The 13,503-nt window shown below is 48.7% G+C and overlaps 1 protein-coding gene across 1 annotated transcript in view; it reads right to left on the bottom strand.

Moving 5' to 3' along the window:
• SCTR (secretin receptor) overlaps window positions 1-13,503 on the bottom strand; it is a 76,053-nt gene that overhangs the window by 10,276 nt on the left and 52,274 nt on the right. The window contains exons 5-9 of the mRNA XM_036079621.2: window positions 11,755-11,852; window positions 10,673-10,805; window positions 8,431-8,584; window positions 1,359-1,419; window positions 36-105 (exon numbers count right to left, since the gene is read on the bottom strand). Coding sequence (XP_035935514.2) covers window positions 36-105; window positions 1,359-1,419; window positions 8,431-8,584; window positions 10,673-10,805; window positions 11,755-11,852 — 516 coding nt within the window. The remainder of the gene's footprint in view (window positions 1-35; window positions 106-1,358; window positions 1,420-8,430; window positions 8,585-10,672; window positions 10,806-11,754; window positions 11,853-13,503) is intronic.

Here is a 13,503-nt window from a genome sequence, read left to right as displayed (position 1 = left end):
CCACTGGAGCCCAGCTCGGCAAGACGGCCACTCACCAGGATGGAGAGGATCACGGGCCCCCGAATGACCCACCAGATGGACGCGTTGGCGTTGATGTCCCAGCACCTGTGGAAGGACAGCCAGGCATCGTTAGGAGTGGAGAGCTGAGGGGACCAGGAAAGACTAGTTCCCTCAAGTGCTCTTCTGAGGAAGGGACCATGCTGGTGGCCCCGAGCACTGCGGCTGGGGGCCCAGCCCTGTTAGAACTGACCCTCTCCGGCCGCCCGGGAGCACTTCGGAGGCCGCTGGAGCAGCCCCCCGGTCTCCACACTCGCCCAGCGAGTGTCCGGGGCAGCGGACCTGTGTGGCACCTGACAGCCAGAAGATCCCAGAATCCCAAAGCGAGTGCAGTGACAAACTCAACTGCCAACAAGGGCCAGGCAGGTGACATCAGTGAGTGAAGTGGCTGGGTAACTGACATGTGGCCTCAGGACCCTGGGACATCAGGTGTGGGGGGCTACCTGGCAAGCTGGAGAGCATGTGTGGGGCCTAAGGCAGCCACATTGGCTCCGGCTGATTTTTGCCACAAGGGAAAATGAGAGATGTTGGTAGAACTTCCCATGTTCTCCAGAGAAGCTAAAAATCCAGATTTTACAAAAAATCGAATTCACCCAATTAAAGTAATTCTTTTGAAATGATTATTTGGGGCCAGAGGTGGACCGAAAGACACTGGCAAGCCTCCTCCGACCGAATCCACATCCTGGGCTGGTTGCATCAGCATGTCCGTGAGAAACTGCCTCTGCTCTGTCAGGCCGCCTCACTTCCTCCTCGGCTTCTCTCCTCGTGCCTACTTCCCAGCAGGCCCCCCTGCGCTTACCTCCATCCTCAGCGCCTGGCAGCTTTAGAGAAAAGACTAGATCTCTCTGTCCCCATCGGGAGTCACTGGGGATGCCACTATCCTACACCCACCTCCTGGACTCTCACACAGCAATCCCCCCCCCCCCGCCCCAGGGGTAGGGAGGAGCAGAGGAGGGGATCCCAGGAGGAAGGAAAAGCTCGGTTGGCCCAGAGCTGCCTCACTGAGTGGCACCTGCCTGGACTTTCACGGCTCCTGCCTAGCACCTGCTTTCCACAGAGCTGATGGTGTGGGCAGGCCCAGGAGGGTGCGGACGCGGTGGAGGCCACCACCCATCTGCAAGCTCACACCAGCCCAGCACTCCAGAGTACTCGCCTGTGGGCCCCCTGCACCCCCCGCCCCCCCCCCCCCCGCCGTTTAAAAAACAGGCCTCTTCTAGATAGCTCCAAAGAAGTGCCCATCCTGCTTGAAGAACTGGACAATATAAAATACACTCTTGTTACCTCTCCTTCAAACAGCTTACCCGACATCTTCCAGAAAGTGCCTGCTGATAGCCCACGAAGCAACAAAAATGACCGGGGAACCTGAAGATTAAAAATAAAGGAGGGAGCGGGGAGAGGGGACTCAATTTTCAACACCCCCCGTAAGGGAACAGGGCAGTTAACCCAGCCCGGGAGTGAGCAGGTGTCACAGAAACCCCCTTGTAAATCCTGTGCAAACAAATCCTTGTAACTTCCTGCTTCTAGGGCACCAGGCATGCCCTGCAAACTGAGGCAGAATCAGAGGTTCTTGAACGCCAGGAGGGGCTCAGAGTGTCCTGGGAGCCTGAGGCAGACCCAGGAGGCCCTCTGCAGGGAAGAGAAGGGAGAAGTGATGGTCTACAGCTGGGCTGTCCTGGGCAGCGGCCGCTCTCCCCACGTGGCTATGGCCTGCTCGCCATGTGGCTGGTCCCACAGCACATGTGCAGTAAGTGCAAGCCACCCGATTTTGAAGACTTAGTAGAATGTGAAATATGCTAATTTCTATATTAGTTATATGTTGACATGAAAATATTTTTTTTTTTAAAGATTTTATTTATTTATTTGAGAGAGAGAGAATGAGAGAGAGCGAGTACATGAGAGGGGGGGAGGGTCAGAGGGAGAAGCAGACTCCCTGCCGAGCAGGGAGCCCGATGCGGGACTCGATCCAGGGACTCCAGGATCATGACCTGAGCCGAAGGCAGTCGCTTAACCAACTGAGCCACCCAGGTGCCCGACATGAAAATATTTTTATACTGGGTTAAATAAAATAGATTATTGAGGTTAATTTTACCTGCTTCTTTTTACTGTGTTTACTGTGGCTACTAGAAAATTTTAAGGTATATATGTGGCTCATTCTATTTCTAATGGACGGGCTCGCCCGCACCAGAAAATGGTAACAGCCCCGTCCCTGGGCTGCTCAGGTTTCAGACCTCCAGCAGCCAGGTTTACACCCAGGCAGGAGATGAAAGAATTTTTCTCTGGAGGAATCTAACAGCCCCAGACAAAGGGCCTATAGATGGCGATGCTGGGGACCCCTTCCAACACAGTGGCCACTTCCAGCCCAGTCTCCCTTGAGAGACATGCCCCGCCACCCCACACATGGGGCCTTCAGTCCGCTCTGAAGTGACTCATTCTTAAACATGAACAGACAGTCAAGGTCACGGACATCTGAGGAAAGCTGATTACATAAAAGACAGGGACCAAAACAATCAGAGAGAAGGAACTCAAAGGAAACAGACCGTGCAGGCTGCAGGAGGAACTTGAACAAAACAACTCTAAGGAATATCATCAGAGAGATAAGAGGAAAGATTACATCTGCAAGACCCAAACAGGATGCCGAAAATAGGGAGCAGTCTGAGAACAAGGAAGAGGGCTTAGAAATTGAATATATGATAACCAAGATAAAAGACTCCATAGATGGGTTGGAAGATAAAGACCAGGAATCGCCCGGAAAGCAGAACACAAAGAGTGGAATGAAAAGTAGGAGGAAAGACATGAAAAAATCAGAGGTCAATTCCAGGATATGCACCATCTGATTAAAAGTTTCAGAAAGAGAGGATAAAAACCCAAGGGAAAGAAATCAAATAGGTGATGTAAGAACATGGTCCAAGAAATGAAGGATGTGAATTTTCAGATGAAAGGACCACCAGATGTCAGCGAAAAGGATGAAATCACCTCGAGTTGGGGCACATCCCTAGGGCATTTCAAAACAGAGGGGACAGAGAGAAGATCCTGCAGCTTATGTAGAAAGAGATGAGTAAAAATGCCCGGGGAAGAAGAATAACATGGCAGGGGCACCTGGGTGGCTCAGTCGGTTAAGCATTTGCCCTCAGCTCAAGTCATGATCTCAGGGTCCTGGAATGGAGCCCCACATCAGACCCCCTGCTCAGTGGGGAGTCTGCTTCTCCCTCTGCCTCTGCCCCTTGCCTTCTGCCCCTGCTTGTGCGAGTGTTCTCTCTCTCTCACTCAAATAAATAAATACAATCTTAAAAAAAAAAAAACAAGAATAACACGGCACATCCTGTAACATCAGATGCCCAAACAGAAAGCCTCCAAAATCCTAGGAGAAAACGATTTTTTCAACCTAAATTTTTGCCTAGGAAAACTATAAATTAGGTGTGAAAGTTGAAGATTTTCAGATATGCAATGCAAAAACATGTACATTCCACGAACTCTTTGCTAGACAGGTGCCGGAGCATGTGCTCCAACACCACCAGGGAGCAACCACGGAGGAGATAAGAAATAAAGGAGGAGCACCGGGGTGGCTCAGTCGGTTAAGCGTCTGCCTTCAGCTCAGGTCATGATCCTGGAGTCTTGGGATCGAGCCCCCAGTTGGGCTCCCCGCTCAGCAGGGAGTCTGCTCCTCCCTCTGCCATTCTCCCTGCTTGTGCTCTCTCTCTCAAATAAATAAATAAAATCTTAAAAAAAAAAAGAAAGAAAGAAAGGAATAGGATTTATAGAGGGAAATGAAGGAAATTCTCAGCATGAAGGGTAAGGGAATTGAGCAAGTCTAGAGAACAACCAGCCCAAATAGGGCAGGAAATCAGAAGGCTCTAGAAAGAACATTGTTGGCTCTATCAGGTTGAAAAGCATCCTCCCTAAATTCCTATCTACCCAGAACCTTAGAGTGTGACCTTATTTGGAAATAAGGTCTTAGCAGGTGTAATTAGTTAAGAAGAGGTCATACTTAGAAGGATGCCAGTCATATGGGGGACCTAATCCAATATGACTGGCATCCTTATGAGAAGACCATGAGAGACACAGAGCAGAAGGACACACAGCGGAAAGAAGGCCACGTCAACACGGAGGGAGAAATCACAAGGATGCAGCCACAAGCCAAAATCCGCCAAGGACTGCCAGCAGCGACCAGAAGCTGGAAGAGAGAGAGGCATGGAGCAGTTCAGAAGGAATCAACCCTGCCAGAACCTTGATTTTGAACTTCTGGCCACCAGAACTGTGAGAGAATAAATTTCTATTGTTTTAAGCCACCAACTTTGTGGCAATTTGTTTACGGCCACCCATAGGAAACGAATACAGCAGGAAGAATCCAACAAATAGGAACTAATAGATTTCCTGTTGGCATGGGATGATCTGGGAAACAGCACTGGAGGGTTTTCCAGTGCTCTGGGTGAACTGGGGGGAATTAAGGACAGCAACATAAAACAAATAAGTCAATCAAAAGTGACTCCGTAAAAAACAAAAGGTTAACTATTGGAAGTAAAATCATTGTACACCACTCGGCTCAGCAGTAAACATTTACATAGATATAAGGATACATACATAGAATAGGACTTTTTTTTAAAGATTTTATTTATTCATTCAACAGAGAGAGAGTGCACAAGCAGGGAGAGTGGCAGGCAGAGGGAGAAGCAGACTCTGCTGAGCAGGGAGCCTGACGCGGGGCTCGATCCCAGGACCCTGAGATCATGACCTGAGCTGAAGGCAGACGCTTCACCGACTGAGCCACCCAGGCACCCCGCTATTTAATTATTTAAACCAAGTATGTGCATGACTTTAATAAAAATAATATATATATTTTTTAATTCCTTGGCTCAATTTTGGATGCTTTGGGCAAAGAACATGGGTTCTGAAGGGCCACCTGTTCGTTGTCTCCCATCTTTAACAGAGTTGGCAGAAAGTGGGAAAACCAATAATGGCTCGAGTTAGGGTTTCTTAGTGTGGTCCCCAGACTATCAGGATCAGAGTCACTTGGGGCCTTGTTAGATGTGAAGAGTCTCTGGCTACACCCAAGGCCAACTGGCTCAGAGGCACTGGGCGTGGGATCCAGCCAGCTGGGCTTGACACACCCTCCATGTGACTCTGATGCTGGCTCCAGTTGGAGAGCCACCAACTCAGTGAGTGGGAGCTTGGTTCATCCCCACAAAAGCTGAGGTGTCACCCTTTTCTGGGTGCAGACAGACACCCCAGCCACCTTGAAAAAGTAAAAGTGTTGGGTAAGTATTAAAAATCTTGGGGCGCCTGGGTGGCTCAGTCGTTAAGCGTCTGCCTTCGGCTCAGGTCATGGTCCTGGGGTCCTGGGATCGAGCCCCATGTTGGGCTCCCTGCTCAGCGGGAAGCCTGCTTCTCCCTCTCCCACTCCCCCTGCTTGTGTTCCCTCTCTCACTGTGTATCTCTCTGTCAAATAAATAAATAAAATCTTTAAAAAAAAATAAAAAAAATAAAAATCTTAAAAGTGCCCACTCCTTTTGATCCAGTGATCCCAATTCTAGGATCCCATATTACACATGGAAATAAGCTTTGTCCATAAAAGTATTTATCACTGTGTTATTTATAATAGTGGAAAATTAGAAACAACCAAACGTCCATACAATAGGTATTTGGTTAAATAGGTCCAGAGACGAGTTAAAAATGTTTATGGCAGAGGTGGAAGAATACAGAGCATGCCTGTGTGTCAATAGAAAGAAACAAGATTCAGAATTCTACATTTAGAATGACCACAACAGGGGCGCCTGGGTGGCTCAGTCGGTTAAGCGTCTGCCTTCAGCTCAGGTTATGATCCCAGGGTCCCAGAATCAAGTCCTGCATCGGGCTCCTTGCTCAGCGGGGAGCCTGCCGCTCCCACTGCTTGTGCTCGTGTTCTCTCTCTCTCTTTCTCTGACAAATAAATAAATAAAATCTTAAAAAAAAAAAAAAAAGAATGACCACAACAATGCAGAGAAAAACTCAGTAGGAAAAATAGTCTGGAAGAAAACCCCCCAAAATGTTCATTAGATGAGACCAGGGTAATTTTTTTCTACTTAACTTTATTTTTTGCAGTTGTACAGTGAGCATGTACTCATTTAAGCAACCCATCTCTGGGGAAACAAGTTGCATACAAATTGAGGAGGGGCCCCTGCTTTTGCAAGAGAAAGGCTTCTCCCAGACGGAAAACTTTAGACCTTCCTAAGTCCCTTCAAGGTCTCCTTGGGGCGGTGCAGGCAGAGAGACCAGGAGGGGAGGAACCTCTGCTTTAGGTGCTGTTCTATCTCAGGGCCTCGCATATAGTAGATGCTCATTAAATATTTGAGAAAGAAAGGAAGGTTCTCATAATCTCACTTAAACCCTCCTAAAAATCCATGGGGCGCTGGGTGGCTCAGTTGGTTAGGCATCTGCCTTCGGCTCAGGTCATGATCTCAGAGTCCTGGGATCGAGTCACATCAGGCTCCCTGCTCAGTAGGGAGTCTGCTTCTCCCTCTGCTTCTCCCCATCAGCTTGTGCTCTATCTCTTCTCTCAAATTAATACAAACCTTTAAAATAAAATAAAATAAACCCTCCTAAAAATCCGTGACGGAGATGTTGCAATGCAATTTTGTCTCCCTGCTTGACTATGACCCCTTTGAATGATGGAACTGTTTTTGTTTCTGTAATCTCTAGAAGCCCCTCTGAGCACAAAGAAATGCTCGAAGAAAGTTGAAAAAATTATGATCCTGATATTACAGATAATGAAACTGCCTATATTCATATGATGAGATCCTGGCAGATATGGGAGTCAAGGTCAGTGAACGAGGTTCCAAACGGGGTCCTTTTTTGGGGTCAACTGCATAAGGCAGGTCCCTGGTCCCCCAGTACTCTGGGACTACTGTTCTCTGCAGAAATCCAAAGATCTGCAGAGTACCACAGCTCCCACTGGCTAAGGGTTATGTGCTAATCAGGCTGCCAAAGTCTACAGGAAGGCTCGGCAAGTTCTGGCAGCTCAGGTGACTTCCCTGATGTGAGGAGATGGGGCCCTTGCATGGAAAGATTTAGACAAGCAGAAAAGAGAGGGCTTTCCTGGCAGGGGCATTTCTTAATTAAAGGCACTAAGAAGAAAGCAAATGAAATTAATGGCTGGTACACATGACTATCCCTGTAAGCATATGAGTCACTCAGAGGAACCTGGCTATCTTTCTAGAACCCAATGGGTAACTTACATATGTTTATCAAATGAACAATGGATGGATGGATGGATGGGTGGATAGACAGATGGATGGATGGGTGGATGGATGGATGGACGGACAGACGGATGGATGGGTACATGGATGGACGGATGGATGGATGGATGTTTGTTAATGGCAGAATAAGAGTTAAGGGGCCTTTGGAAACAGGCAAGCCTTGGTTTGAATCCTGGGTCTGCCCTTGACTACAGTGTGAGCTGAGCATATTACATCCCGTCTTTTAGCAGGCTTCTTTGAAGGGCCTCTGGAGGTTGTGGTGGCAATTAATTAATGCATGTAAACTGCCCTGCTCATAGGAAGTGCTCAAGAAATGGAGTTATCATCTTCATTGATCAGAAAGCAAAGGGGGAAGAGAAAGAATGGGGCCTGCAGTTGGTTATCTGACTGCCATTTCCCCTCCTTCCTACAAATGAACCCTGAAATTCCTTTGGGAAGCCATGTGGTTTGAATAGCTTAAGCCAATCAGTGTATTCCATTCACTCAGGCCTCTGTGATTGGCTCAGAATGTGTCTGAGACAAGCTGGTCCAATCAGAGTGAACCTCAGAGTATTCGTTGGGAATGCTGGGCCTTTTTCTCTCATTAGGTACAACAAGGAAGCTGGTAGCCCAGAAGCTGTTGGCAGTTACACTGGGAGCACCAGCCTAGAGATCAAGCTGACGTTACAGAAGGCGAAGTCGAAAGGCACAAAGAAATGTTGTTGAGCTGCTGGATCCAGCCTCACCTGAAGCTGGTGATCCCTGGACTTTTCAGATACATGAGCCAATGCTTTCTTTTATGTTTAAAGCTGATCTAAGCCAGATTTTCTGATACCTACAATCAAAAGTACACTAACTGATATAGAAAGGAAGCAAGAATGAAAATACATGAATGGAACGTCTAAGGAAGATGAAGCAACAAGTGTTGGGTGGTATCAAATGGTAAGAGACTTTGGGTGGCCAAAACTGGGGCTACATTTTAACTGTGAATTCCTACTTGACATACAAGTAAACCAACGCCAGGGGGTTAAACAAGAAGCAACTTGCCTAAGATTCCACAAGTTAGCTAACTTAACTGTGTGTGGAGCTGGAACTAGAAACCGAATTCTCTGGCTCAGCGCCTGTTTCCACATACCCCCGCCGTTCTACCCATGGAGAAACATACCCCATCCGAGGGCAACAAATCCCCGGAGGCACTTCCTTTCGGAGAAGAAGGAGATGACGAGGAGAGTGTGAAGGTAGAGGCCTTCCACCAGCAGCCAGGCGTAGTTGGCCATGATGCAGTACTGGAAGAAAGCCATGACCAGCTTACAGCCCACCTGCACAGAGAGAGGCAGGTGAGCCCCAGGGCTGGGCAACAGCGGGCTCCCCACTGGCGGCCACCCCTGAAGGACGTGACAGGGCGTAGTAGGGGTCAGGTTGCAGAGAGAGTCTCTAATGGCCTTTCCTTTCTCCTGGCCATCCCCTGTGGCTGTCCACTCTCAGAAGGCCAGGCCCAGGAGTTCTCTAGAGGCTGGAAGTCCACATGCCAAGAGGCCCAGCCAAGAAGGCTAACGGGCCATCCCAGAAGGAGGCGGTGCATTCAAACCCTGGAGCTGACCGCCAGCAGTAAAATCTGTGTCATATAGGGCCCAGCTCCCAAGTGCCTCCTTTGCAGATGAGTACCAGGCCGAGAGAAGGAAAGGGATTTCTGAGCCAAAGAGTAACAAAATCCTTTCCAAGCTCTTTCCCCGGAAACAGATGAAGAAGGGACGTACCAATTATGTTAGGAGGGCAACATTGATTATAGTGAAAATGGCCCCCGATTGGCACACTGCGTCTGTTCTGGAGACCTCTAACTACCAGATGGGGGGCCAGTGCTGGCCTTGCCTGACGCAGTGACTTGTTAGAGGCCTGTCTCTTGCGGGGATCGCCGGAAGCTGTGCCTGGGGACTTGTGGGGCCCGAGGCTACCGTCCCAGCAAGGCAACCATTCCCATGCGGCAAGGGTCCCCTTTCCTTTCCCCGAGCTGTCCCCTGGGGAGAGGACAGTTTCTGGGATGGCCCGAGGGCTGCTACATGGGCTACGTGGAGGTCACATCCACGGAGGAGGAGAGGCCGGTGTTGCCCTCCGGCCTCCCGCAGACTCGGATTCCGGGGGACGCCCGTGGTTGGCCCAGGAGTCTGATGTTTGGTGGAACCCAAGAAGGTTCCCTGTGGGGCACTGCTGGACTTCTCCACTGCTGGTCAGTGAGGTGGGGGGCCTGAATTTAAGTCTTCTGACTCTCACTCTGGTACTCTTACTTCATCCTGACAATATCCTGAAGGGAGATTCAGCTGGAGTCAGAAAACACACACACACACAACTATGAACAACACAAACTTAACAGATCCGTAAGGAATTACAGATTTGAGTGGTGGGAAGTGACAGGGAGGTTGACCGAACCAATCTCAAACTCCAATCCCTTCTCCCTTGTTTTCCTCTGCTATGGAGACTATGATGGTAAAAAAAATCCGATCTCCCAGCTTCCTTTGCAGTTAGGTGTGGTGCCATGACACGGTTCTAGCCCATGAGATGTAGATAGGTGTCTTGGGGCAGGCATTCTTTCCCACCCTAAAAAGGCAAAGCTGCCCAAAGACAAAAACTGTTTAACCCTGACTCTCTTTTTTGACTGGAACATGCATGTGAGGCCTGGGGCTGCAACAGCCATGTTGTAAACAAGCAGTGTTAAAGCATGGCATCAAGCACGCTGGAGCAGAAAGAGGGCAAAGGACTGTGTCCACCACTGCATCACGGAGCCGCCGTACGACCTCTGGATTGCCCATCTGTGGACGGCTTATGTGGGAAACAACCCCCATCCGTTTGAGCCACTGATGTGCGGTGTTCTGGTATATGCTGCGAAAGGGATTCCCAACTGATACACAGAGCAATATTGCAAAGAATTAAGAGTTATCTGAGCATTCAGAAGGAGGAAGGGGGTTAGATTTAACAAAACAATTGTTTTGCTACAGACCTGTGTTTGCAGAACCTAGGCATATGTTCGCACTTTTCTTTCTACACCCAACCCCAGCCCTCTTTAGACCTGGCCATCTGTCCATAGCTGGGACTTGGCAGGTGGAGGGAAAAGACAAGCCTCACTATGTATCTAATTGCCAGAGTGGCTAAGCCACTCCTGGACGCTGGGAGTTGAAGGGCAGCCCCCAGGGGCCTCCTGACAAACTGCTCTCATACATGACCCAGGCTGTGCACATGGAGACATGGGACTCTCCCCAGGCCCCCTGGCCCAGCACTGGCCCCTCTACTCTAGGCATTAAGTGCAACCTCAGCTGGGACGTGGGGGAAGGGCAAGGGGGCCACCACCCTCTCCCGGAGTTGGGCTGAGGAAGGTGGGCAGCCTGGCCACACTCGGGGCCATGCAGGCATGTTACCCTTTGGGCATCACAGTGAGCGACATCGTCCGAGGAGAAGAGCACGGCGTCCTTGATGAAGTTGGACAGGGCACGCAGGATGAAGGACACAAAAAGGTGCATGTGGATGTAGTTGCGGGTGCAATGAAGCCTCCTGGAGAGAGAGAGTGCAGGGCCATGGGGGCCAGAGCCACAGGCGCATGGCCGCTTCTTAGCTAGACGACCTTGACCTCGGGCAAGCCTTTTCACCTTCCAGAGCCTGAGTCTCCTCCTCTGCGGGAGGGGTCAGAGGTCTGTTACTCTTTCCCCGTCTTCTGGTACCAGAAGCAAGCTTTCTTATGGGGAACCCATTCCAGCTCTGAGTGGGGGTGATTCCATCCTCCCACCCTGTTGATAGACCTGACCAATCAGAGTACTCCACCTCTGGCTGCCGTGACTGGCTCAGGTTGGGCATGTGACCCAAGCCCAGCCTATGAGATATCCCCACCCCCTCCCCACCCCAGGACTTTGATTGCAACTAATGGGGAAGAAGCTCTCCTTGTCCTGGTGTGGCCGAGCCGGTGGAATGTACCCCTGAGGCTGCTGGTGGTTGTCTCTGCCACCCCTGCTGAGAGCCTACCTGAGGATGAGGCCAAGGCAGAGTCGAGAAAGGGAGGGAGATAGACCTAGTTCTGCCGATACCTTTGAGCACCTAGATACAGCCATTCCTAAAGCCAGCACCCCTGACCTTGTCAATTATGTGGGTCAGGTCACCTTTGTTTACTTAAACTGTTTTAAGGTGGGTTTCTGTTTCTTGCAACCAAGAGTCTGGCTAACACACTTGTAAAACGGGGGTAATAATACCCATCTTATAGCATTGTGTGAAAATTACAAATAGTACATGTGCAGTAAGTTCCTCGTTACACGCAGTAACTGTGGAATGAATAAAAAATATGAACAAGGTCACAGGAACATCAGTGTTTGGCCACGGGTAAGGTTAAGATCAAGAGGTCACCAAGTGGCCCACCCAGACCTTCCTTTCTCTGGCCTGAGTAATTTAAAGAAACCCAAATTCTGTGCCTGTGGAAGGCTGGGGAGACAGAGAGATGGCAATGTGTTCTCACCGGAAAGCACAGAGGATGCTGAGGGCGACCAGGAGCATCACCAGGGAGGAGCTATAGCCCACGGTGTACATGACCTTCAGCTTCATCAGGTACTCGTGCTGCAGAGAGAGGCATGTGTCAGCCCCACCCACCCGGTGGCTGGGCTTCTTTCTGCCTCAGAGTGTACCTGCTCAGGCAGCTGGAACCTTTCAATACTGACTGCTCTGCTGATCAGATTCCGCGGACCTCAGCTCATAGACTCGGAACACCTTGGCTTTGGAAAAGATCTCGGGGATCATCTGATGCCAACTCAAACTTCTACCCCATGCGTGGTGCCCCTTACCATCACCCTGAATTCAAGCCTTTGCTTGAATACCTCCAGGGATATAGGCTCACCTGGCCTTCTGAGGAAGTCATCTGGTATACAAGGGTGCAAAATATTAGGTAATTTTTTCTCACGTGAAGCTAAAATCTATTACTTTTAAATTGCTCCTATTGGTCTTTTTTCTGGACCTACTTTTGGAGCCACTTGAAATAAATTGAATTTGTCTGTACCTAAGGCCTAGCATTATTTTTTTTTTTTTAAGATTTTATTTATTCATCTGACAGAGAGAGACACAGTGAGAGAGGGAACACGAGCAGGGGGAATGGGAGAGGGAGAAACAGGCTTCCTGCTGAGCAGGGAGCCCGATGCGGGGCTAGCATTATTTTTTTTTAAATAAACTTTGCATTTTGGAATCGTTTCGGGCTTCTAGAAGGGTTGCAAATATTGTACAGAGAGATCTGTCATTTCTTAATACAGCTCTTCTACCCGCTCGTCTCTCACATATAGTCTCAGCATTACATTTTTCCTGTGTCTTCAATCTCTTTCCACAATCCTTCACCCTTCTGCTCAATTAATATGCTATGTTGTCAACGTCCTTCCTAAATAAGACACCCAGAACCGAGAGCTGGAAAGCTCCAATGTACTCTCTGAGCAGGAAGGAGAAGAGTGGGACCATCACCTCTCCTGATCTCTACACTGCACTCATATGGATGCAGCCCACAGCCACTTCCCATTACTGACTCATCTTTGATTCAGAAAGAATCTCAATGGGATGGGAAAAGGCGACATATAAAGATAAATGTAAAACCTGCATCTTTTAGGTTAAAAAAAAACCAAATTGTGCGACAGCCTTAAAAAGAATCAAAGAAATGAAAATTAAACCAATAATGCTATACCATCTGTTCCCAACCAAATGAACTAATATTTAAAGGCAATAATATTCTATGCAGCTGAGGGTAGAGTGGGACCCAAAATTGCTTCAATCTCTCCTGAAAGTAGCATGTATCCAGAACCTTTGAAATATGCATTCCTTTTGACCTCCCTTCTACCTCTAGGAATTAATTCTAAGAAATTAGCACACACACACACACACACACACAAAGAAATAAGCACAAAAGGAAAAGCGTATTTATACATCAAGATGTTCATCACAGAACGATTAGTGATGAAAAACAAATGTCCAACAATAGAACAATTAACTAAATTATTTTAAATCATTGTTTTAATGTATGCTGCCATTAAAATGCTGCTTACCAAGCATTTTAAAAGATGTCAGCAAGTGCTAAGAATGTAACGTTATGTGAAAAAGCAGAATACAAATTTTTTTTTTAAAGATTTTATTTATTTATTTGACAGAGAGAGACAGCGAGAGAGGGAACACAGGCAGGGGGAGTGGGAGAGGGAGAAGCAGGCTTCCCATGGAGCAGGGAGCCCGATGCGGGGCT

The sequence above is a fragment of the Halichoerus grypus genome, chromosome 4 (assembly GCF_964656455.1).
Source record: "Halichoerus grypus chromosome 4, mHalGry1.hap1.1, whole genome shotgun sequence".
In the NCBI taxonomy this organism is placed as follows: Eukaryota; Metazoa; Chordata; class Mammalia; order Carnivora; family Phocidae; genus Halichoerus; species Halichoerus grypus.
This window is presented reverse-complemented; position numbering and strand designations above follow the sequence as displayed.